At 36.4% G+C, this 27,535-nt stretch overlaps 1 protein-coding gene across 2 annotated transcripts in view; it reads left to right on the top strand.

Moving 5' to 3' along the window:
- The window catches only part of TEX9 (testis expressed 9), a 63,752-nt gene that overhangs the window by 13,803 nt on the left and 22,414 nt on the right, over positions 1-27,535 (top strand). For both annotated transcript variants that reach the window (XM_078448637.1, XM_078448638.2), the window contains 5 exons: positions 2,868-2,913; positions 3,689-3,771; positions 5,781-5,959; positions 8,685-8,767; positions 9,181-9,354. In XM_078448637.1, the coding sequence (XP_078304763.1) occupies positions 2,868-2,913; positions 3,689-3,771; positions 5,781-5,959; positions 8,685-8,767; positions 9,181-9,354 (565 nt within the window). The remainder of the gene's footprint in view (positions 1-2,867; positions 2,914-3,688; positions 3,772-5,780; positions 5,960-8,684; positions 8,768-9,180; positions 9,355-27,535) is intronic.

The following is a 27,535-nucleotide window of genomic DNA, read 5'->3' as shown; positions in this document are numbered from 1 at the left end:
CCTCTCTCTCTCTCTCTTTTTTTTCCCTTATCCCTATGTTCCTTTATTTGACATTCTGGAAATGGTAAAACTATAGAGACAGAATCTGATTCGTGGTTTTATGTTGTGGAGGGGAGATAATTAACTGCAAAGCACAAGGGAACTTTTGGGGGTGATGGAAACATTCTCTGTCTTGGTTGTTATGGTTATATGATCATAAAGTTTGTTAAAATTTATAGAGCTGTATAGCTAAAAAGAGTATATTTTACTGTAAATCAGTAAATCTTTCTGAAAAAAAAAGAAACAATTTTTGAACACCATCCATGCCAGGTCTAGCTACTGGTGATACAGTGATAACAGACCAGGTCCTGCTTCCAAGGAGTTAATGCCTGGTGCATTTTAATTTTTTTTAATAAAATTTTTTCCCATAAAAATTTTTTTATATCATCATTTGACATACACACGTGAAACAACTTATCCTTATTATATATAACACTTTCTGATACTTTATGGGAAATGATGCTATCAAAATTCCAAAATTTGGATTACAGAGAAAATGAGGCATGGCTTTTATCAAGTAAATGAATAGATTGAAATGATGGTAATGACTGCTAATGCCTAGTTTCTGTTGAAGCAAGTGAGAGACTGATTTCACAAGCCTAAAGATAAATCTGTTGGTTTTCTTTCACAAAATTTTCTTTAAGTGCAAAGTGGTGATGACACCTCTGTTTACCTTGGTCAGGTGACTTTTTAAAAAAATACTACTGTTTGAACAATTGGCTTTTAAACATGCTACTTGACTATTAGTTGGGAATTGCTGAATCTGGAAGGTAATTCTGTAGAGAGACAATCCATTTTAGCTTGGAGAATAATACACCTAAATGATTATGGTCAGGCAGTATACATTATAATAGGTCTTCAACATCCAAGGTTACTCTGCCAAACAATACAGTTGGAAAACCAGAATCTAGCTTCTTAACAGTATGGGATACATATCCTTCGATCTGTTGGAAGCAAGGTTTACCACACAAATCATTTCAGTCATGTTACGTACAAACCTTTCATGGAGAAATGTAATGAAAGTAACTAGAATACTGTATTTCAGTTCATTTTTCACAGAAATACACTAGCAAAGTAATGTCACTCAGCTAAACCTGAGGGAGACAGATAACCGTTAAATGTCTTTTGGCTGATACGTTTGTGTATCTGGGAAGGAACAATGGAAGCTACAGAAAATGTAAGGAAATGGCAAATATTTTTGATATGAAGGCCATGGAAGAGGACAGCTAAAATTTTGTACAAAATTTGGTAACATTTTAATATCATATGTGAGAATGATTCTTAGTCTGTAATTTTAAGCTGTTTTAAAGCCTTCTTTTTATTCTTTGCAAAGCTATTTCTGGTTCTTTGAGAGGTTGTATATAATATCTATCTAAGTATATTTTTGTATTTAATATTGAAATAACCTATGTGTAACTAGTTCAGTAGGTGACATCTGATAGAAAGTAATTTTGTTTTTATGTCCTTATTCTGGTAATGAGTTCTCAGGGGGATATGATGAAGTGTTTTGTTTTTAAGTATTTTATTTATTTATTTATTTATTTATTTATTTATTTAGGGAGAAAGAGAGTGAGAATGTGAGTGGGGGAAAGGCAGAGAGGGAGGGAGAGAATACCCATCCGGCTCCACACAGTCAGTGAAGAGCTGCACGCAGAGCTCCATCCCACAAACCATGAGATCATGACCTGGGCCGAAATCAAGAATAGGACACTTCACCAACTGAGACACCCAGTGCCTGTTTTGTTTTTTAATAGCAACAAGATATAGAAATAATAATATATGTAATGGGGATGATCTAGACAATTGATCAGGGGGTAGGCAGAATCTTCTTGTGAAGAGCCAGATAGTAAATATTTTTGTATTTGTCAGCTTTACAGTTTTTGTCACTACTCAACTTTGCTGCTGGTAGTGTGAAAACAGCCATAGATAATGTGAAAATGTGTTGATGTGGATGGATTCAGCCCATGGGCCAGAGAGTGCAGACCCCATAAACACTCTTTGTACTAAATAAAAACATATTTTGAAAACTGCGCAGAAAAATGAGTTGTATTTTAGAGGTACAAATTTCTAGTAATAAATTAAGTCAGTCACAGGGATGTAATGTACACCACAGGGAATATAGTCAGTAATATTATAACAACTTTGTACGGTGACAGATGGCAACTAGACCTATTGTGGAGATCATTTTGTATTGTATAAAAATACTGAATCACTATGATGTACACCTGAAACTAATAGACTATTGTATGTCAATTAAAAAAATGTGAAGTTAAAATGTTTAAAAAATGAATTGTATTTTAGATTCATGCATTTAGCAAATATTTACTTGGTGACAATTTAAGAACCTATATACCATGTACTACACCACGTACTAGGCATAGAGCAGTGAACAAGGCAGACATGATTCCTACCTTCATGGATTTCACAGTGTAATGGGAGAAACAAATACAGACCACGTATTTAAATGCATTAAACAAAGGATAACACTGGGCGGGCTCACACTAAAAAGCCTTGTGGTGAATTATTTTGTAAAATAGATAATCCCTGTGTGTGGCAATAATCACTCCTTATGATTTTAATTTGTTAAAGTTTGTGCTTCATTTTCCTACAAAAATATTGGTATTACATTATAACTTCTTAAAGGTGAATTATTTAACCAAAGCAATTTTCTTGTGTTAATAAATTAACATGCGCATAACTAGAATTATAGCAAAGTCTACTTGGTAGTTGTCTATTTTCCCTTTCAGATGTAATTACTGTTGACTTTTATTGTGTCTCAGCGTAGTATCATCTATTATTAATGTATAATGTTTATTTTTGGTCTGTAGAGGTCTGTTGTCTGAAGGGATAGTTCATCTTCATTCAGAAACTAAGGTATGAAATTGAACTTGCTGTAAATGTAATTACGTTGTATAGAATTTAGGTTATTTTTTAGGCTTTTCTTAGAACAAAAGAGAGGAGTATGACTCTACAGAAATAGAATATAAGCCTTGATACTTAGAAGAGTTGCCTTCATGATGTGTTACTTATAAAATAAGCTGAATCCTTTTTTGTCTCATAATTTCACTGAACAATTTGGTTATATACTGGAAGAAATTCTGAGTAAAATGAATCTGTAACCTAAGGAGTTTGTTTTCCCTCTGAAGCTGAAATTTACCAGGTATTCGACCCAAAAACGAAAATTATTTATATACTAAGAAGGTAATTTGAAAGGTTTATTCATTCATTTAAATATTTGCAGTGTATAGATCACTATTACAGGTGCTGGGCTTATTGAGATCTACAGGTTCCCCACCCACAGATATCAAGGCCAAGAAAACAGCCTATGTGAAGGCCTGCCTGGGGAATAATCAGTGAGGAGAACTCAGTTCTGTGAGTCATAACATCCGGTTTAATATTCCACTAGCCAGCTGAATATCCTTGACTTTATGGGACTCATTTTCCTTATCTTTGAACCTGTTGGTGCTAGTGATATCTAGGTCTTTTCCAGCTATACAGTTTCTGGGATTCTTTAAAATACAATTCAATAATTCCATGAAAATAGGAGTTCTTCTGTGTAGTAAACTAGCAGTTCTCTGTATTACAAAACTGCTTTCCAGGGCAAATGATTAGAATCTAATTAATCAATAATTTAAATTCTTTGATGTAGCCAAAGACCAAAAATGTTGATGCAGTGAACAAGATTCAAAACAGACTACACTCTACAAATAAAGGAAGGAAAACAAATTCAAGGTATAGTACAGTTTTAAAAGTATTACTTTCTATTTTTTTAGTTTTATGATTCATACTATCATGATTTTAGTTATATTAAGCTCTTTCTCTTTCTCCAGATCTTTTTATACCTGGCATCGTATATATCTTATCTACATTCAGTAATTTAAAACATTCTCAACTCAGAAATGTCTTACAGCAGTTAGTAAACATTGTACACAGTTCTTTTAAGCAAAATCGCCACATTTCAAATTTTTAAATGTTATTTTTAGTGAGATATTTTCTTAGAACTGAGTCTAGAACATAGGTGTCTTTGCTTAGTTCTCTCAGACTAGTCTACTTTTTCGAACATTTAATAGAACACCATACATTATTGTGTGTATTGACATACAGAGTGATTTGGTAGGCTCTAAATAAGACTCTAGTATCATTATAATTTACATTCTATTGTTTTTGGTGATAAAGAATTCAAGACGGTTCTTAGTAGTTTAAGCTTGAAAAGGGGACCCAAGAGGCAATCTAGGATAGGAGACCTTCTGGAAAAGGAAGGTCATACCTACAATGGGTTGTACCAACACACTTCTTATTCACAGTAAATTATTAAGTGTCTATTACTTATCCAAACTGATACTGCATTATAATCCTGGAAAAATCTTTGTTAATGTTGGTGTCTTTTAATAGGCTAAATATTTTTTTTGTTTTTTGAATAAAAGAAAAAATACAGTGAAGGGATAAGGAAAATAAAATAAATCTAAAATAGATTGATAGGGGAGCCTGGTGGCTCAGTTGGTTGAGGGTCCAAATTGGTTTCAGCTAAGGTCATAATCTCATGGTTCGTAGGATCGAGCCTCACATTGAGCTCTGCACTGATAGTGTGGAGCCTGCTTGGGATTCTCTCTCTCTCCCTCTCCCTCTCCCTCTCCCTCTCCCTCTCCCTCTCCCTCTCCCTCTCCCTCTCCCTCTCCCTCTCTCCCCCTCTCTCCCTCTCTCCCCCTCTCTCCCTCTCTCCCTCTCCCCCTCTCTCCCTCTCTCCCTCTCTCCCTCTCTCCCTCTCTCCCTCTCTCCCTCTCTCCCTCTCTCCCTCTCTCCCTCCCTCCCTCCCTCCCTCCCTCCCTCTTTTTCTCTCTCTCTCTTTCTCTCTCTCTGTCCCTCCCTCTGTCCCTCCCCTGGTTACACTCATGGTCTCTTTCTCTCAAAATACATAAACATTAAAATAAATAAATAAATTGATAGAAGAAAAGAGAACATATACTGCGTACATCAGTACATGCATGCATACATAACTGGTTATCTTATTTTCAGACTTCAAAACTACTTTTTAAGGAAAAGGTTGTTTTTATAAATAGAATTCTGAAGTCTGTGCTTATGTATTAAAAGAAAGTTAGGCTTTAAATTAAGTAAAAAGTTAAAAACAAGGCTTTTGGAATCATAAACTTGATGGGTTAGGCTTGGCTCATTCCTTAATGCCTTTACTAGTGACTTTTATTTCATATTTCTTCTCTTGTTAAGAAAAGCAAATCCAATTTTTGGTTGATTTTGGTTCTGGTTAGAATGTGTTTCTTTAGGTGGAAAAAAAAGTTGATTTTGATTGAGCTAATAAATGTTCACTCTAATTCTTAAGAGGTATTATTCTCAGTGTTTGCAGAATTATGGCTAAACGCAATATCACTTTATATAGTTCTTCAGCAGCATATAAGTTAAAATCCACAGTCTGGATCTAACTTGTGAGGCCAAGTTCAGCACTCTTAGTTTTGATGTTTACTTGTTTGGAGGCAATGTGTAGACAAACTGGTTTCATAAGCCTTCTCTAGCTCTGTGGCTGTGTGATTCATAAAGATTGAAGCCAAGTCTTTTATAATATAATCCTTGGAAGTATCAATTATAGGTTTCATCATAAATTCAAAATTAATAATTTTTTAATTAATAATTTTGATCTTTTTTATTTGGATAAAAGTCATATTTCCTTTGTGTGTTGACATTGTATATAATATATAATGAGTATGTATATGTGTGTGTATGTTTATTTATAGTATAAAATTGAAATACTTTGATGTACAGACTGCCAATGATGTTGCCATTCCAGAGGATTTCTCAGACTTTTCTCTTGCTAAAACAATTAGTAAAATTGAAGGGCAACTGGAGGAAGAAGGCTTACCTGATTATATCGATGATGATATTTTTTGTGGTGTTAGTAATGACATTGGAATAGGTAAGTTTTCTTCTGTTTATTTTTATCTGTATATCACAATTACTTAGAAACAGATATTTGGGAAATATTTTTTTGCATTTAAAAAAAGTATTGTGATATCTTGCACTTGTTTCAAAATCATCTAGTGGGACATGATGGTAGGAGGAATGAGTGGAATTATAGATGACATAAAATTGGTTATGAGTCAGTTGTTGAAGATGGATGATAGGAAAGTGGTTTTTCATTGACAGTGTCTTTCTACTTTTATATGTTTGACATTTTCCATTATAAAAAGTAAAAATGAAAAAGACTATATGGTATTGGTTTCATTGACCACTGTTCAACTAAGGTTAAAATGCCCCATACCTTATCATTAAACATTAAAATACTTTTTAAAACCCAATGTCTTTGTATTTCTTTCATTGATTGTTACCGTATTCTACTTATGGCATGTTAAAAGGATAAATGAATCACTCATGTGGCATCAGTTAAAATAATCAAATTAGTTTTCTAATGAATGTGATTTTCTTTCTTATAAACTCATTCTCTGCATATCACTTTGAAAAATAATAATAAGTTTAGATACTCTAAAAACATTATCAGTAGTGCCTCTAGAACTGTTGAATTTATGAGGTGCCACCTATGCTATTATAAACATAAGACAGTTGAGTGTAGATGAAGAGTTAATACTGAACTATAATTGTAAGTTCAGGCAAGCCACTTGGCCTCTCTGTAATTGCAATTTCTTAATTTCAAAATTTAGCAGCTTATATTAGATGGTCATAAGGTTATCTTTAAAATTCTGATTCTGTGAAAACAATAACAATTTATATGTATAATGATTATTGTGCTACATGCTACTCATTCATAAATGAGCAATTCATTTATGAATTTATCACATTTACTGGCTAGTAAATCTAAGCTTTCTGGGTGTACTTGTCAGAAGAGAAGATAAAGGAAGCAGGAAGCTGCCTTTAGGTCTTTGTCAAGATGCCTTCAAGGACACACTGGTCACATGTTGGCTGTTTCTCAGTACATAGTCACCCGTGGTCCCATTACAATATTCCCACTCCCAGATACATAGAACCAATACAACAGACTACCTTATATTGCCACTTGGTTTTTATTGCTGAATCACCTCTCTGCCACTTTGTCTCCCTGCATTCCCTTTCCAGAGTCTTTGGCCTAGGTATCTCCCCTTTTGGGGGAGTTTTTCTCTTATTCCAGATATGAATGGGTATCTTACAGGCAAGAGGAAAAGATAAGAAAAGTAGTTTAGTAGCACATACTGCTTTCTAAGACTAAAGTCAGAGGGAGATGGGGATGGGAGGTTAATGCTGTGGCCTACAGAGATGAGAGCACTCAACTCCTTGATGACACTAAGGTTAGTTGGGGAGAGAAAGAGATGGACAAACTCAGGCTCTCGCATTCTTCCTCCTTTCCCCTTAGAGAACAGCTACTGCAAACTTCACATTTTTAAATTTATCATTTCCCTTCTATCCTGTGCTGCTAACCTGGAGTGACACGAGAGGCTTGAAGGAGAGTTGAGGCTGGAGAGATCTAGGTGGGTTAGAGCCAGTCATCATTAATCATCTCCATGATAACACTGGAAGCATTTAATAGAGAGAGCTTTGGGGGCACCTGGGTGGCTCAGTCAAACGTCAGACTCTTCATCTTGGCTCAGGTCATGATCTCATGGTTTGGGAGATCTAGCCTTGCGTCAGGCTCTGTGCTGACAGCACGGAGCCTGCTTGGGATTCTCTCTTTCTCTCTTCCTGTCTCCCTGTACCTCCCCAGCCCACATGTGCACTCTCTCTCTCTCTCTCTCTCTCAAATAAACTTAAAAAAAAAATAAAAAGAAGAGCTTTGGAAGGAGTATGGATGAAGAGATTTTGTGCATTCTCTGGGGTATATTCTAATGACTTCTCAGAGACCACTCAGGGTGTTTACTCAACATAAGATCCATGAAGGCAAAGCTTGTTTTATCCCCATTAGGTCTGGAACATTGTAGAGACTTAATGTATATTTTTTCAATGAATGATTGAATGAATTATGGAGTGAGTGCTAATTTCAGTTTTCACTTTATTTACTTGTATACACCTAGAAACATCAAAGATTTACTGCTGATATCATTGAATAAAGAACTTTAGGTAGCAATGAAATACTTTGCAAAGGCAGATCTTAGAGTTTGTGCGAGAAAGCTTCAGCAGTAAGGTATTAGTGTATTTCTTTGCTTCTAAGGCACATAGACTACATTATAACTTCCGTGAAATTGGCAAGTGTGTTACAGTCAATGGTATTTTATAATTACAATGGCTGAGACTGAAGTTGAGTTTTGTTCGAGTGGTTTTGTGTTTGTTTCTGCCAAACACCTGGGGATGTTACCAACCTGAAACCACTTTAAATTTTGACTGAGGTATTTTGTACCACCTTGGTAAAGACAAATTCAGTTTGCAAGAGTGAATACTGGCTTGTGGTTCAGATTCTAAGGAAAGGTTTTTGGGTTTTTTTCCCCTCTTTACTCAGTTCCACTGTTGAAATGTGAACAGTTCCTTTCTGTTGGGTGGATTTGTTTTTCCTTTACCTTGATAGTATGAGTATTCAGTGTCTTTAGTGTTCTCAAACAGGGGTCTCCTGATAAACTTGCCATCTTGAGCATTCTTTTTCCTCATAAAATGGTCTGTCTGCAGTTAATGGCATCTTAGATTCAGTGAAGGACAATAAATGTAATCATTTAAATCCACAGAAGCACAGAACAGATTTCTAAAGGCCAAACTCCGTGTTATGCAGGAGGAATTGGATAATGTTGTATATGAATGCAATAAGAAGGTATGTTTTTTAAACTAAATGCTCTATATTTAAAGATATGTTAGGAGCAGTTTCATTATTTTTACAATAAATGTTTATTGACATGTAATTTACAGTTAACTTTTGAATTAAAAATTGTATGTAAATACTGACTTATGTTCTAATCTGAGATGTTGAATTTTCACTAAGTGAAAAAATTTTAAATACTTGTTAGCAGTTAGAATTTTTTGTATAAGATTTACAAATGGAAGCTATTAAACACAAATGAAACTTCTATTTTTGAAGATGAGAATGGAACACAATTTGTTATTCTCCTTGAAATGGATATAAGTATCTCATTAAAAATCATCGGAAACTCCTTTTTGTTTTCTGCTTTATGTTTTGATACCAAATCTTGTGTATTTTTCACATAATCTGTAATTTTATAACTATAGGAAAATGAAATTCAGGATTTAAAGTCTCAAATAAAAAACTTGGAAGAAGATTGTATGAGACAGCAGCGAACAATTAATTTGCAACAGTCTCAAACAGAAAAATATAAAACTCTTTTTGAGGAGCTAAATAAAAAATGTGATGGATTACAGCAACAGCTGTCTTCAGTAGAAAAGGTAATAATTTTGTGATTTTTTCCTGCCCTAATGTTAAAAACACTATAAAACATTAAAGTTACATGTTTGTGTAGACATCACTTTTGTTCACTTATTTTGTTAGTGTTTACTAAAAAGTCTTCCACCATATATAGGAGAATATTAATAGATTTATTGAGATAAAATTCACATATAGTACACACCACACTCTAAAATTTTTTTTAATTTTTTTAATGTTTATTTATTTTTGAGAGAGAGACAGAGCACAAGCAGGAGAAGGGGAGAAAGAGAGAGGGAGACACAGATTCCAAAGCAGGCTCCAGGCTCTGAGCTGTCAGCAAGAGTCAATGCGGGGCTTGAACTCATGAGCTGTGAGATCACGGCTTGAGGCAAAGTTGGATGCTTAACAGACTGAGCCACCCAGGCACCCTGAAATCACCCTTTTAAAGTATACAATTTGGTGACTTTTTCTTAAAGTTTACTTATTTTGAGAGAGAAAGAGAGGCATCCAGCATGAGTGGGAGAGGGACAGAGAGAAAGGGGGAGAGAGAGATTCCCAAGCAGGCTCTGCACTGTCAGTGCAGATCCCAATGCAGGGCTCAAACTCATGAACCATGTGATCATGAACCAAGCTGAAATCAAGAGTGAGATGCTTAACTGACTAAGCCACTGGGTGTCCCCCAATTTAGTGGCTTTTAATATATTCACAGAATTGTGCAACTATCACCATGATCAATTTTAGAACATTTTAATTCAAATGAACATTTAAATTTAAATACAGGTTAACATATAGTATATAGTTTAATAATGATTTCAGGAGTAGAACTGAGTGATTCTTCACTTAACCTATAACACCCAATTCTCATCCCAACAAGTGTCCTCCTTAATGCCCATCACTCATTTAACCCATCCCTCTCCTTCCTCCCCTCCAGTGACCCTCAGTTTGTTCCCTGTATTTCAGAGTCTCTTATGGTTTGTGTCCCTTCTCTGTTTTTATCTTAATTATCCTTCCCTTCCCCTATGTTTGTTTGGTTTTTTTTCTTAAATTACACATATGAGTGAAATCATGATATTTGTCTTTTTGTGACTTATTTTGCTTAGGATAATAAACTGTAGTTCCTTCCACATTGTTGCAAATAGCAAGATTTTATTCTTTTTGAGCACTGAGTAATATTCCATTGTGTATATATATGCCACATCTTCTTTATCCATTCATCAGTTGATGGACATTTGGGCTCTTTCCATTCTTTGGCTATTGTTGATAGTAGAGCTATAAACATTGGGATGCATGTGCCCCTTCGAAACAGCACACCTGTATCCCTTGGGTAAATACCTAGTAGTGCAGTTGCTGGGTCATAGAGTAGTTGTATTTTTAATTTTTTGAGGAACCTCCATACTGTTTTCCAGAGTGGCTGTACCAGTTTGTGTTCCCACCAGCAGTGCAAAAGAGATCCTCTTTCTCCACATCCTTGCCAACATCTGTTGGTGCCTGTGTTGTTGATGTTAGCCATTCTGACTGGTGTGGGGTGGTGTCTCATTGTGTATTTCCTGATGATGAGTGATGTTTGTATTTCCCTGATGATGAGTGATGTTGAGCATCTTTTCATGTGTCTGTTAGTCATCTGAATGTCTTCTTTGGAAAAGTGTCTATTTATGTCTTTTTCCCATTTCTTCACTGGATTATTTGTTTTTTGGGTGTTGAGCTTGGTAAGTTCTTTACAGATTTTGGATACTAACCCTTTATCCAATATGTCCTTTGCAAATACCTTCTCCCATTCTGTCGGTTGCCTTTTAGTTTTGCTGATTGTTTCCTTTGCTGGGCAGAAGCTTTTTATCTTCATGAGGTCCCAATAATTCATTTTTGCTTTTGTTTGCCTTGCCTCCAGAGACATGTCAAGTAAGAAGTTTCTGCAGCCAAGGTCAAAGAGATTGCTGCCTGCTTTCTCTAGGATTTTGATGGCTTCCTGTCTTACATTTAGGTCTTTCATCCATTTTGAGTTTATTTTTGTTTATGGTGCAAGAAAGTAGTCCAGATGCATTTTTCTGCATGTTGCTGTCCATTTTCCCCAGCATCATTTGCTGAAGAGACTGTCTTTATTCCATTAGATATTCTTCCCTGCTTTGTCAAAGATTAGTTGGCCATACGTTTGTGGGTCCATTTCTGGGTTGTCTATTCTGTTCCATTGATCTGAGTGTGTGTTTTTGTGCAAGTACAATACTCTCTTGATGATTCTGGCCTTTTAATACATGTTGAAGTGTGGGATTGTGATGCCTCCAGCTTTGGTTTTCTTTTTCAGGATTTCTTTGGCTAGTCAGGGTCTTATCTGGTTCCATACAAATTTTAGGATTGTTTGTTCTAGCTTTGTGAAGAATGCTGGTATTAATTTGATAGGGATTGCATTGAATATGTAGATTGCTTTGGGTAGTATCAACATTTTAACAATATTCTTCCAATCCATGAGCATGGAATATTTCTCCATTTTTTTAATGTCTTCTTCAATTTCTTTCATAAGCTTTCTATAGTTTTCAGTGTATAGATTTTTCACATCTTTGGTTAGGTTTGTTCCTAGGTATTTTATGGGTTTTGGTGCAATCGTAAATGGGGTCGATTCCTGGATTTCTCTTTCTGTGGCTTCATTATTGGTGTATAGGAATGCAACTGATTTCTGTGCATTGATCTTACATCCTGCGACTTTGCTGAATTCATGGATCAATTCTAGCAGTTTTTTGGTGAAATCTTTTGAGTTTCTGTATAGAATATCATGTCGTCTGCGAAGAGTGAAAGTTTGACTTCCTCCTTGCCGATTGGGATGCCTTTTATTCCTTTGTGTTTGCTGAGGCAAGGACTTCCCATACTGTGTTGAATAACAGTGGTGAGAGTGGACATTCCTGTTGTGTTCCGGAACTTAGGGGTAAAGCTCTCATTTTTCCCCCATTGGGGATGATATTACCAGTGGGTCTTTCATATATGGCTTTTATGATCTTGAGGTATGATCTTCTATCCCTATTTTATGATCTTGAAGTATGATCCTTTATCCCTACTTTCTTGAGGGTTTTTATCAAGAAAGGATACTGTATTTTGTGGGATGCTTTCTCTGCATCTATTAAGAGGAGCATGTGGTTCTTGTCCTTTCTTTTATTGGTGTGATATATCACATTGATTATTTAGCAGATGTTGAACCAGCCCTGCATCCCAGGTATAAATCCCACTTGGTCATGGTGAATAATTCTTTTAATGTATTGTTGAATCTGGTTGGCTAGATCTTGTTGAGGATTTTGCATCCATGTTCATCAGGGAAATTGGTCTGTAGTTCTCCTTTTTAGTGGGATCTTTGTCTAGTTTTGGAATCAAGGTAATGCTGGCTTCATAGAATGAGTTTCGAAGTTTTCCTTCCATTTCTGTTTTTTCGAACAGCTTCAAAAGAATAGGTGCTAACTTTTCTTTAAATGTTTGGTAGAATTCCCCTGGAAAGCCATCCGGCCCTGGACTCATGTTTTTTTGTTTTGTTTTGTTTTGTTTTTCTGAGAGAGATTTTTGATTACTAATTTGATTTCTTTTTTTTTTTTTTTTTTTTTTTATTTATTTTTGGGACAGAGAGAGACAGAGCATGAATGGGGGAGGGGCAGAGAGAGAGGGAGACACAGAATCAGAAACAGGCTCCAGGCTCCGAGCCATCAGCCCAGAGCCTGACGCGGGGCTCGAACTCACGGATCGCGAGATCGTGACCTGGCTGAAGTCGGACGCTTAACCGACTGCGCCACCCAGGCGCCCCTAATTTGATTTCTTTACTGGTTATGGGTCTGTTAAATTTTCTGTTTCTTCCTGTTTCAGTTTTGGTAGTTTATATGTTTCTAGGAATTTGTCCATTTCTTCCAGATTGCTTAATTTATTGGTGTATAATTACTCATAATACTCTCCTATTGTTTTTATTTCTGCTGTGTTAGTTGTGATTTCTCCTGTTTCATCTTGATTTTGTTTAGTTGGATCCTTTCCTTTTTCTTTTTGATCAAATTGGCTAGGGGTTTATCAACTTTGTTACTTCTTTCAAAGAACCAGCTCCTGGTTTCATTAATCTGTTCTACTACTTTTGTTGGTTTCAGTAGTATTCATCTCTGCTCTAATCTTTATTATTTCCTGTTTTCTGCTGTTTTGGGGTTTTATTTGCTGTTCTTTTTCCAGCTCTTTAAGGTATAAGGTTAGATTGTGTTTCTGAGACCTTTTTTCCTTCTTAAGAAAGGCCTGGATTGCTATGTACTTCCCTCTTATGACCACTTTTACTGCGTCCCAGAGGTTTTGAGCTGTGGTGTTATCATTTTCATTGGCTTCTATGTACTTGTTAATTTTCTCTTTCACTTCTTGGTTAGCCTATTCATTCCTTAGTAGGATGTTCTTTAGTCTCCAAGTATTTGTTATCTTTCCAAGTTTTTTCTTGTGATTGATTTCAAGTTTCATAGCACTGTGGTCTGAAAATATGCATGGTATGATCTCTATCTCTTTGTACATGTGGAGGGCTGATTTGTGTCCCAGTATGTGATCTCTTCTGGCGAATGTTCCATGTGCACTCAAGAAGAATGTGTATTTGCTGCTTTAGGGTGAAATGTTCTGAATATATCTGTTAAGTCCATCCGGTTCAGTGTGTCATTCAAAGCCATTGTTTCCTTGTTGATTTTCTGTTTAGATGATCTGTCCATTGTTGTAAGTGGGGTTTTGAAGTCCCCTGCTAGTATGATATTATTATCGATGAGTTTATGTTTGTGATTAATTGATTTATATATTTGGGTATTTCCACACTTGGAGCATAAATCTTTACTCTGTTAGATCTTCTTGGTGGATAGACCCCTTAATTATGATATAATGCCCTTCTTAATTTCTTGTTACAGTCTTTTTTTTTAAATCTAGATTTTCTGATATAAGTATGGCTACTAGGGCTTTCTTTTGGTGACCATTAGCATGATAGATGGCTCTCCATCTCCTTACTTTCAATCTGAAGGTGGCTTTAGGTCTAAAATGGGTCTCTTGCCAAAGAGACTTTTAAAAACTGAGAATAAACTGAGGGTTGATGGGGGGTGGGAGGGAAGGGAGGATGGGTGATGGGTTTTGAGGAGGGCACCTTTTGGGATGAGCACTGGGTGTTGTATGGAAACCAATTTGACAATAAATTTCGTATTAAAAAAATAAATAAAAATAAATAAAAATAAAATGGGTCTCTTGTAAAAAGCATATAGATGGATCTTGTTTCCTTATCCATTCTGTTACCCTATGTCTTTTGATTGGAGCGTTTAGTCCATTTATATTTAGAGTGAGTACTGAAAGATAGTAATTTATTGTCATTATGTTGCCTGTAGAGTTGGTGTTCCTGGTGGTGTTCTCTGGTCCTTTCTAGTCTTTGTTGCTTTGGGTCTTTTTTTTCCCCATCTTTTCTCCCCTCAGAGAGTCCCTCTTAAATTTTCTTTCAGGGCTGGTTTAATGGTCATGAATTGCTTTAGTGTTTGTTTGGGTAACTTTTTTTCTCTCCTATTTTGAATGACAGACTTGCTGGATAAAGAATTCTTGGCTGCATATTTTTCTGATTCAGCACATTGAATATATCCTGCCACTCCTTTCTGGCCTGCCAAGTTTCTGTGAATTGGTCTGCTGTGAACCTGATCTGTCTTCCCTTGTAGGTTAAGGACTTTTTTCCCTTGCTGCTTTCATGATTCTTTCCTTGTCTGAGTATTTTGTGAATTTGACTATGATATGTCTTGTCAATGGTTGGTTTTTGTTGAATCTAATGAGAGTTCTCTGTGTCCTGGATTTTAATGTCTGTGTCTTTCCCCAGGTTAGGAAAGTTTCCTCTATGATTTGCTCACATAAAACTTCTACCCCTTTTTCTCTCTCTTCATCTTCTGGAGCTCCTATGATTCAAATGTTATTCCTTTTTAATGAGTCTCTGAGTTCTCTAATTCTTATATTGTGCTCTTTTGCCTTAGTTTCCCTCTTTTTTCCTGCTTAATTATTCTCCATAAGTGTGTCCTCTGTATCGTTGATTCACTGCTCTGCTTCATCCATCCTTGCCACTGGGGCATCCATGTGAGAGTGCATCTAAGTTACAACACTTTTAATGTCATCTTGACTAGATTTTACTTTTTTTAAACCCCAGGTAGTATTCTTATTATTGTGATTCTGAATTCTAGTTCATACATCTTACTTTTATTAAGTCCCTGGCTGTCATTTCGTCCTGTTTTCTTTTGGGGTGAATCCTTTGTTTTGTCATTTTGCAGGAAGAAAATTAATACAATAAAATAAATAATTAATTAATTAAAAGCAACACAGAAAAAAACAAAGGATGCTAGATTCTAAATGTGTTTTGGTCTTGTTGTTGAAAGAGGCTTGATAGAGTAGAGAAAAAAGGGAAAGAAAAGAAAAAAAAAGTTTGAAAATTTTAAAAGATGAATACACTAAAATAGAATAAATTGAAATGGTGAGAGTAAAATAGAACTAAAAAATTTACCAAAAAGTAAAAAATATAGTAGAAAAAATTAAAAATCTTCTTTATAAAAATAATTGTTTTCTCTTCCTGTATTCAAGAATAAAAGGAAAAAAATTGATAGATGGACCAGTGAACAGAATGAAATATGATTAAAGTTATGTCCAGTTTACCCTAGAAGTCCAACTATGAAGCACTTTATAGTCCGTGAACTATGCAGGCAGAGAGACTTGTGGTCCTCTAGGGAACGGTTGGCCCAGTTGGACAGGGCTTGGAGTAAGGACACTATTCTCCACTAGATGGCACTGCCTAATTTACTGGTAGATGGCACTGCTTAATTTACTGGTGTGGATTATTGTGGCACATGTGGCAACAGAGGGTTGAAAATGGTATCACCCAGGTACCCTGTCTCTAGTATCAGAACTCTGTGCTTTTGAGCATTAGCAATCAAGCACCCCTCCTTTGTCTCCAGCTTCTGTTAACTCCCCACTTCTATACTGTGACCAAGCCATCAGCCTGCCAGGCAGCACCTGTCCTAAGTTTTATCTCAGATGGGGCTGTGTTTCTAGACCCCTCACTTCTGAGGGCCCTGCAGCTTTGACCCACTCAGACCCTCTGGGGAATGGCTAGGTGCTGGCCTGCCCTCAGGAACTTTCACATGACTGCTTTGCTGCAGATTCCCAGAGACTACAGCCAGGTGCCTACCTGCCCCAGAAAAAGTTTGCACAATCATGTAGCAGCAGTGTTTCAAGGATTATGGGAAGTTACAACACACATCTGGCACCAGGTTTCACCCTCAACGTCCTTGTTCCAACACCAGCAAACATGGCTGTTCTCCAGAAACCCCTGGGACCTTTGCCTTTGGGGAGGCTGCACAGCCTCTATCAAATGTCCTCCCAGCAGGGGAACCGCCACTCTCCATGTGGCCTGAGGACCCCTTGGTCCTCACTGTCTTCTCCTGGGGATTTGCTCTTCCTACTAGAGCTCCACCAGGTATCAAGCTGCAGAGTTTCAGACTCTGTACTCCCCTGTTCATACAGTCTGAAAGGTATCCAAACCCTCTCCTTTCTCCCTTTCTTGTTCAGTCCCTTGCAGGTTTTCTACTCTTTCTCTTTCCCTCCAGCTGCTTTAGGGGGGAGTGCTTTTTCTGTACTCTCCATCCTCTCTCTGCAAGCAAAACCAGCTCCCTACCCTCTCTGGCTTCTCTCTCCCCATTTCATGTCTCTGTGCCACGTACCTGCTGAATTCTGTGGTTCAGGTTGTATTGTTATGTTAATCCTCAAATCAGTTTTCTAGGTGTGCAAGATGGTTTGGTGTTGATCTGGCTGCATTTCAGGGACAAGAGAGGCAAAAAAAACTTCCTTGCTGCTCCTCCATGTTAGCTGGCAACTCTCAAATTTCTATCTGTCTCTTCTTTGCTTACATAAGCACTTAAAGCTATAAATTTTCCTCTAAGTGCTGCCTTATCTGCATTCCACAAATTTTGATGTTGTCTTTTTATTTTCATTAAGTTCAATGTATATTCCCATTTCCTTTATAATTTTTCTTGATCATTGGATTATATAGAAGTATATTGTTTAATTTCTAAATAATTGGGCATTTTTCATGTCTTTCTGTTGATTTCTAATTTAATTCTGTGGTGTGAGAACCTACCCTGTATGATTTCATTCTTTTAAAATTTATCTCAACTAGTTTTATGGACCAGCATTTAGCATCTTTTGATGAATACTTCATGTAATTTGAAAAAAATATATAGTATGCTGTGTTGAGTGGAGTGTTCTGCAAGTATTAGGGTGAGTTTGTTGATGGTGTTGTTAAAGTGCTTAATCATTTATTAGGTGCCGATGCTGAAATCTCTGACTAGAGTTGTGGATTTGTCTTTTTCTCCTTTCAGTTATATCAGTTTTGGATTCATGTATTTTCAGTCTCTATTTTGGATGCCTGCAGAATTAGGATTGTAGTGGTTTTGATTAATGCTTCTTTGTAAATACTTTTTTAAAATCTCTGATGATATTTCTTGTTCCAAAGTCGACTTACTTTTTCTGATATTAGTGTAGTAGTTCCAGCTTCATGATGCATAGTGTTTGTGTGATACATCTTTTTACTTGTCATCTGCCTTTTATACTGAGAATGAGTTTGTTATAGCCAGTACAAAATTGGGTTTTGCTTTTTTATCTACTTCGATGGTCTCGTCTCTCATTGGCATGTTCATACCAATTACATTAATTCAGGTTTTGATATTTGGATTTAAATCTATCATCTTGCTTTTCTAACTGTTCTGTTACTTCCTTTCTCTTGTGAATTAAATATTTTTTAGTATTTTGTGGTTTTTCCCCTATTGGCTATATCTTTGTTTTATATTTTTATGTTAGACTCAACACAAAAAACATCAAAAATGTTTGCATGCATAAATTACATCAAACACAAAAAACATATTTACCATATCACAATCTACCTTCAAATCATGTTATACTCTTTCAAATATAAGACGCTCACAACCATATACTCCATTTCTACCTCCTTTCCTTTATGCTTGTGTTGTTATACATTTACTTTTAAATGTCATAAATCTCACAATATTTCTTTAAATAGTTATAGTTTAAAAAGATTAACGTATGAAAATGCCTTTTATACTTGCCATTTCTGGTATTCTTCATTCTTTAGATCTGTTTTTGTATATGTCTGCTTGAAATAACTACTCTTTCCATTTTTGTGGTATCAGTTTGCTAATTACTGATTCTTTGTTTTTGTTTCTTTGAAAAAAAACTGTTTTCTTTAAATTTTTTTTATTTTGAAAATCATAGATTCACAGAAAGCTGGAAAAATAATAAGTCCTGTGTACCCTTCACTCAGTTCCCTCATTGATAACATTGAACATAATTACAGTACAATATCAAAACCAGGAAACCAACATTGGTACACGCCACAGGTATTATTCATATTTCATCAATTTTGTATGCACTTGTGTTTGGACCCTTACGTTTTTGAAGGGTATTTTCCTCTAGAGATAGAATTATCAGTTGAAAATTTTTGTCTTCTTTTAGTACTTTAAAGATACCATCCCACTGTCTCCTAGGTTATGTCATTTCTGACAAAAATTTCACAGTAATTCTTTGCTCTGTCTACCTTTTTATTTTTACATCTTTTATCTCTGCTTTTAAGACATTCCCTGGTACTGGTTTTCAGTAATTTGATAATGATGTGTTTTCTTAGTTTTGTGTGGAGAATGTGTTTATTCTGCTTGAAGTTTGTCGAACTTTTTGGATCTGTGGGTTTATAATGTTCCTGAAATTTGGAAAATGTTGGCAATTATTTCTTTCAGTATTTTTTCTTTATCCTCTATTTCTCTCCCCTGAGACTTCAGTTATACTTTTGTTACACCACTTGATATTATCACACTGATAATATATCAATGATATTAGGTCACTGATGTTTTTAAGCCTTTTTCCTTTATATTTTTTGTTTGGATAGATTCTGTTGCTATGTCTTCAGTAGTTCACTCATCTTTTCTTTTCAATGTCTGATGTGTTCTTATTCTTAACCCAGTGAAAAGTTCATTCGGATATATTATTTATCTGTAGAAGTTCCATTTGATTCTGTTTTATATTTTCACTTTATGTTCTCATTATAATAATGTATATAATTAAAATAGCTGTTTGGAAAGCCTTGTCTGCTGGATCCATCATTTTTCTCAGATATGGATTTGTTTCTCTTGACTATTTTTTCTCCTGGAGATCAATCACATTTTCCTGCTTCTAGAATTGGTTAGTGATTTTATATTGGATGATAGACATTGTGAATGTTATATTATTGAGTGTCTGTGTTTAGTGTGCTCTTTGAAGCTAGTATTGGGTTTTAACAGATATTTTTCAATATAGTCCCTTTGAGGCCTGTTTTTAAGTTTGGCTGGGTGTGTCTAGAGTAGCCTCCAAGAATAATTCAACTCTACTACCAAGGCTTCCCTTAAAGATATCTTCCAAAATCTCCACTGAATGCCTTAGATTATCACTATGGACTCTCACTTCTGTCTGTATAGAGCTCAAATGTCTTCGTTCCTTGTCTGAATGACGTGAATTGTTCTATATACACTTCCTGCTTGTTCTTTGCTGGCCTTGTTGAGTTTCTCTGTATGCAGGTGTGGCCTAATCCTCAGTATGTGGATTCCTGAAGTTCCTTCCTAATGGAGTTCCTCCTTACTTGAACCCTTCTTAGAAATTCTAGCTGCTTCAGTCTCCTCCAACTCCCATCTCTGTCTCCTTACTCAGCTCAACAGACCTTGAGCTCTATTTGTGTTTTCTCCTCCTTGTACCCAAAGTGTGGGTGTTGCCTTGACGCAGAATGCTGGGGTGATTATAGGACTACTTCATTTATTTCCCTTCTGTCAGGAATCACCATCCTACTCTTTTCCATGATCTCTGAATAGTCATTTAACAAGTTTTGATTATTTCTTTTAGTTGCTTATGATGTGTTTTTATGTTAGATCCTTATTGTTTATCATGTGTGGAAGACTTAATCTCTGTTTTATGTTGGTTTTGGTCAAATTAAAGTCAGCAGGTACATCCACAAGTTTCTCTGACCATGGATTGTGTCACACAAACATGCTTATCATTAGTAACTCACTTTTTAAAAAGTCTGCTCTCTTTTTATCTTTTTCCCCAGCTAAAATTGATGTTTGTATCATTTCTTGAAGATACTTTATTCTTTTTTGCTTTTATAGCAAAACTACTCAAAATCATTTTCTTAATTTCTTCAAGTTCTTATTTTGCAAAGAAAGTTTTTTAAATTTTTGCCTAGATGTGTCCTGTAGAGCTGTTATATTAATGGTCCTTTTGTTTAATATTGTGTAGTTTACAAATTGCTATCATGTACATAAGATAGTTGTGTATAGTCAAATACATTTTTATTATACAGATCTGTATCTCCCCCCAGTTCTTTATTCCCTTCCTCCCAGCTTAGTTTTCATGTTCACTACTTAATTATCCATTGTATATTCTTAATTTCCCTGCAAATCTAGTGTGTGGGCAAAACTCAAGCCTAGTTAAACCTAATGTCCTTGCTACTGCATGCTTCCTCAAGTGCAGTGAATTTGGGCTGTCAAAACAAAACAAAACAAAAAAACACCAGCCAAATGGATTGGTCCTATTTTAATTTATTTTACAAATCTCAGGTGTAATGCCATTTTCCTCTCCAACTTTCTGAGAAGTCATTTCCCTCTCCCAAGATGATTATTAAACAGGTGAACTTTTCTCCTCAACTTTTCAGTACTTCTTCTAACTTTCCCATTTTAAGTTCATGACTTTGCCCCCTGTTTTACTAAGAAAATAAAATCAAAAGATAACCCTTTGTCATCCTGTCACTAAATCTGTGAATGTCTCTGCCTCTGTACCCATCTACTCTGCTTCCCCCTAATGTATGACAATAGATTCCTACCTCTTCTGTGTAAATGCCTCTCTTTACCATGTACTGGATCACATACCCTCTCTCCTACTCAAGGACTTTGCTTTTACAATTATCCTGTCTTTCTCTCTCAAAAATCACATTCATCTATTGGATTACTCATATTATCATAGAAACATGTTATAGAATATGCAATATATTTTTTAAAACCTCCATAGATCTTATATGTACCTCCAGCTCTATAACATTGCTCCCCATTATAGTGAAGCTTGTTAAAATGGTTGTTTATACCCAATGTCTCTATTCCTCATTTGTCATTCTCTCCTGAAACTAGTCTAGTTAGGTTTCCATCTCTGCTCTGCCTCAGAACCATTCTTTACAACATCATCAATAATCCACACTGCCAGTTGTAGTCAGTTATTATTCCTTTCAGTAATTTGTCTCTCAGTAACATTTGCCATGGTTGATTACTCACTCCTTGAAATACTTTTCATTTGACTTCTATAGCACACTTAATGATTTTCGTCCTTATTTTCTTGATCTTTACATGTGGAAGTGCCCAAGGCTGAGTCCTTGGCTCTCTTCACTATTCTGTCTACATCCAGTTGTTAGATGCTCTCATTCACTTCCATGGCTTTATATACCATCCATATGTTGATCACCACCACATTTCTTTTTCTTGCTCTAACCTCTTCTTTGGTGCCCACTTGATACTTCTGCTTGATATATTAAACTTCGTACATCTTAAAAGGAGCTCCTGCTTCCCTGCCCTCTGCAAACATGCTTTTCCTCTCCTTCTCAGTAAAAGACATCAAGTTGTTCAGGCCAAAATCCAAAAGTCCTGTTGCTCCTTCTCTCTTCCCATATCTACATCCAACCCATCAACAAGTTCTGTCAATTCTATCTTCAAAATACATAGAATTAACTACTTATCAAAAACTCACTACTTCTATCCAAGCCCCAGCTACTGTCGTTCACTTACTCTATTCCAGTAACCTCCTAGATTGATAGTCCTACCTCAATAGCAATACCACCTTGGTGATCTTTGAATATGCTGAATGGATTCCTACCTCAGGATCTTTGTTTTCATTGTTCCTTCAGTCTATAATTCTTCCCTCCAGATCTTTATAAGAATCATCCCCACATTTGGAAGCCTTCCAAATGTAAATTTCGGGAGTAAATATGACTCTCTTAAGGTAGCCAAATGCCTCATCACCTAATTAGTGACATGCATGAATAGATGAACAAGATTCCCACTGTCCCTACCTACTATCCAGTGAAACCAAAGCCAGGGGAACAGGCTTGGCGGAATCAGGGGGGAAAGAAGACCCTGTTGACCTTGACTCTAGTCTGGCATGGTGAAGAGACATGAGAGGTGTAGAATAAGTGAGGCCCCCAGTGGCCCACCTCCCATCCCTGTGAGGGGTTAACCAGGGAATGGGTCAAGCAGGCAATTAGAGAAGAAATTTAAAAATAGATGGAAACAAATGAAAATGAAAATACAACAATCCAAATGCTTTGGGATGCAGCAAAGGCAGTCCTGAGAGGAATATACATTGCAATCTTGGCCTATCTCAAGAAACAAGAAAAATCCCAAATATAAAATCTAACAGCACACGTAAAGGAAATAGAAGCAGAACAGCAAAGACACCCCAAACCCAGCAGAAGAGAAATAATAAAGATCAGAGCAGAAATAATATAGGATCTAAAAAAAAAAAACCTGTAGAACAGATCAATGAAACCAAGAGTTGATTTTTTTAAAAAATAAACAAAATTGATAAACCTCTAGCCAGGCTTCTCAAAAAGAAAAGGGAGAGGACCTAAATAGATAAAATAATGAATGAAAATGGAATTATTACAACCAATCGCTCAGAAATACAACCAATTATCAGGGAATACTATGAAAAATTATATGCCAACAAACTGGACAACCTGGAAGAAATGGACAAATTCCATTGGAATTCCAACTTCTGTTGGAAGGTCTAGCATCAGCAATCAGACAACAAAAGGAAATCAAAGGCATCAAAATTGGCAAAGATGAAGTCAAGCTTTCACTTTTTGCAGATGACATGATATTATACATGGAAAACCCGATAGACTCTACCAAATGTCTGCTAGAACTGATACATGAATTCAGCAAAGTCGCAGGATACAAAATTAATGTACAGAAATCAGTTGCATTCTTATACACTAATAATGAAGCAACAGAAAGACAAATAAACTGATCCCATTTACAATTGCACCAAGAATCATAAAATACCTAGGAATAAACCTAACTAAAGATTTAAAAGATCTGTATGCTGAAAACTATAGAAAGCTTATGAAGGAAATTGAAGAAGATATAAAGAAATGGAAAAACATTCCATGCTCATGCATGGGAAGAATAAATATTGTTAAAATGTCAATACTACCCAAAGCAATCTACACATTCAATGCAATCCCAATCAAAATGGCACCAACATTCTTCTGAAAGTTAGAACAAGCAATCCTAAAATTTGTATGGAACCACAAAAGACCCCGAATAGCCAAAGTTATTTTGAAGAAGACCAAAGCAGGAGGCATCACAATCCCAGACTTTAGCCTCTACTACAAAGCTGTCATCATCAAGACAGCATGGTATTGGCACAAAAACAGACACATAGACCAATGGAATAGAGACTCCAGAATTGGACCCACAAAAGTATGGCCAACTAGTCTTTGACAAAGCAGGAAAGAATATCCAATGGAAAAAGACAGTCTCTTTAACAAATGGTGCTGGGAGAACTGGACAGCAACATGCAGAAGAATGAAACTAGACCACTTTCTTTCACCATTCACAAAAATAAACTGAAAATGGACAAAGGACCTGAATGTGAGACAGGAAACCATCAAAACCCTAGAGGAGAAAGCAGGAAAAAACCTCTCTGACCTCAGCCGCAGCAATTTCTTACTTGATACATCTCCAAAGGCAAGGGAATTAAAAGCAAAAATGAACTATTGGGACCTTATGAAGATAAAAAGCTTCTGCACAGCAAAGGAAACCACCAACAAAACTAAAAGGCAACCAACAGAATGGGAAAAGATATTTGCAAATGACTTGTCAGACAAAGGGCTAATATCCAAAATCTATAAAGAGCTCACCAAACTCCACACCCAGAAAACAAATAACCCAGTGAAGAAATGGGCAGAAAACATGAATAGACACTTCTCTAAAGACATCCAGATGGCCAACAGGCACATGAAGAGATGCTCAACATCACTCCTCATCAGGGAAATACAAATCAAAACCACACTCAGATATCACCTCACGCCAGTTAAAGTGGTTAAAATGAACAGATCAGGAGACTATAGATGCTGGAAAGGATGTAGAGAAACGGGAACCCTCTTGCACTGCTGGTGGGAATGCAAACTAGTGCAGCCGCTCTGGAAAACTGTGGAGGTTCCTCAAAAAATTAAAAATAGATCTACTCTGTGACCCAGCAAAAGTACTGCTAGGAATTTACCCAAGGGATACAGGAGTACTGATGCATAGGGGCACTTGTACCCCAATGTTTATAGCAGCACTCTCAACAATAGCCAAATTATGGAAAGAGCCTAAATGTCCATCAACTGATGAATGGATAAAGAAATTGTGGTTTATATACACAATGGAATACTACTTGGCAATGAGAAAGAATGAAATAGGGCCTTTTGTAGCAATGTGGATGGAACTGGAGAGTGTTATGCTAAGTGAAATAAGTCATACAGAGAAAGACAGATACCATATGTTTTCACTCTTATGTGGATCCTGAGAAACTTAACAGAAACCCATGGGGGAGGGGAAGGAAAAAAAAAGTTAGAGAGGGAGCCAAATCATAAGAGACTTTTAAAAACTGAGAATAAACTGAGGGTTGATGGGGATGGGAGGGAGGGGAAAGTGGGTGATGGTTATTGAGGAGGGCACCTTTTAGGATGAGCACTGGGTGTTGTATGGAGACCAAGCTGACAATAAATTTCATTTAAAAAAAAATAAGTGGGAGGACCCTGGCGTCCCCGCCCCCCCCCCCCCCATGAAGGGGCGGGGCAGGGTCTGCCGGCCTTGCCGGCCAGCGGTGAAATACCACTACTCTTACCGTTTTTTCACTGACCCAATGAGGGGGAGGGCAGGATGAGCCCCAAGGGGCTCTCGCTTCTGGCGCCAAGCCTTCTTTATTTTTCTTCATAGCCCTTATCACTACCAGATATTATGTATGAGTATGTATATATGTATGTGCTTATCATCTGTCTTTTCGTCTAGAAGGTAAGCTTTATGAAGGGAGGAACTTTGGTTAATTATCATGTGCCCATCATTCATATAGAATAGTACCTGGCACATAGTAAGTGCTTGATAAATGTGTTGCATAAGTAATTAGATACACATCTCATCACTTCCAATTTCAGATGTGGAAACTGAGTCTATCACAGTTCATAGGTTTTCTGACTCCACGTTTAATGCTCTTTGTACCTTAGCCACCTGTTTCTAGAACCTTATCTGATCATTTACTTGTTGTCCTCATGTGATTATTTCTCTTCTAAATTACTGTGGCGACTTTTTCCTCTTAAAGCATTTGCTACATTTCATCCTGTGCTGTGGCTACTGATACATACCTCTCTGTATTCTTGCCCTCTTGTAGTGCCTTATGAATGCTTTAAAAGTTATCAGAGGATGGCAAATTATTTCTTGGATCTCATACTCTTTGAGTTTTAAAGTTAGATTTTATTTTATTTAAGCTATCTAGATTTTTCTTTTAAAGCTGATGTAAAAGTAAGGGCTTGAGATCTTTCATAAAAATTTTCTCTAACAACATGTAAAATGCTTAACTTTGGTAACAATAGGTTTACTTTATTATTTTCAGCATATATAAAAAATATTGGTACTTTGTATGCATTTTGTAGAGAGTCCTTGAGTGTGACTGAAAGCAGCAATGTTTTCAAGTTTTTGGTAAGGTTTTCCCTTAGTAGATTTACTCGTATAGGAGTATTTTATTTCGTATTTTAGTATTCTAATGGCTACCGTTTTTCTTTTTCACTTCTCCCAAGCAGGAGGTCAATATTGATTCACAAAAAGGGGAACATAATGTGGTGTAGGATGGTTTCCATTTCTCTATGAAGCAGGTTACAAAGTCACCAGGAGGAAAGAGAAGGGCAAAGATTTATCTCATATTCTTACGAGAGGAGGCTGAAATGAGGCAGCTAGAATTGTGGACTTTCTAGCTAATGAGAATCTCTGCCTTTTCCATGTGAACAGTGAGATAAATCAAGCTTGCTCTTACTGTAGCTACCACCCACAAAGCTGTGAAGAAGGCTGGTGATAGCAGATGGTACCCATACACAGTTTGATTTGTTTAGAAACCTACATAAAGAGCAGCATGTGTTTTGTTGTATTTTGTTTTGTTTTGCCCTTAATTACTCAGAGCCAGGGAGATCAGTTTTCAAATAAAACCTAGTGATGCAGCCAGGAGAAAAAAAACTTAATAAAAGAAGAAAACAGACAACTGTAGCTTTAACTGCATCATTTCAATTCCCTGATATTTATTGAGTATCTGTTGTATATAAAGCTCTGTACTAGGCACTATAGGAAATGCAAAGAAGAGTGGGTTAAGTATTACAAAATAAATTTAATTGAATAAACATGTCATTAAAGTTCTGGGAATACAGAAATTAAGACCATTTCTATCCTTAATGAGTTTATATTATAGTGGGGGAAATGAAGTAAATGGATAGTTTCAGTTCTCCACAGCAGGTACCATGATAAATGTGCGTCACGGTGTTGTAGAAGCTCTAAAGGAAGGGTACCTAATCCAGCCTAGGAGGAGAATGAGGAAGATAATGAGGGAAGGCTTATTGGAGGAGGTAAAGCCCTCGTGTACACCCTTCACTGAGTTTTAAAGGATAAGCATGTAAAAATGAGGAGTAGGCAGGAGGGATCAGGGCAGAAGCAAGAGCATGAGCAAAGGCTTAGAGGCAAGAAACATCATAGCTGTTTAGAAGAGATCCACATACTGCTGATACATCTGAAGGTAACATTTCTGGCAGGAGATGAAACTGTAGTGCCAGATGATGGTAGAATTTGGAGTTTATCCTACATGTTCATGTTTCTTCATGTGTGGCCTGTAGACTCTGTGCAGCAGCATCTCTTAGAATATTTGCAGAAATGCAAGTCTAAACCTACCCCAAGATGGGGAAAATTAATCCACAAGATCTGTTGTTTTTGCTCAGAGTTGGGATTTTCCCTATAAGGCTAACATAGAATGCTCTGTTTTTAACAAATATTTCTTCTATACTTTGTTAGGTTTACATAAACACAGTGTTTATGAGAGAGTTTGTGCCTTACATGGGTG

The sequence above is a fragment of the Panthera onca genome, chromosome B3 (assembly GCF_046562875.1).
Source record: "Panthera onca isolate mPanOnc1 chromosome B3, mPanOnc1 haplotype 2, whole genome shotgun sequence".
Lineage (NCBI taxonomy): Eukaryota > Metazoa > Chordata > Mammalia > Carnivora > Felidae > Panthera > Panthera onca.
This window is presented reverse-complemented; position numbering and strand designations above follow the sequence as displayed.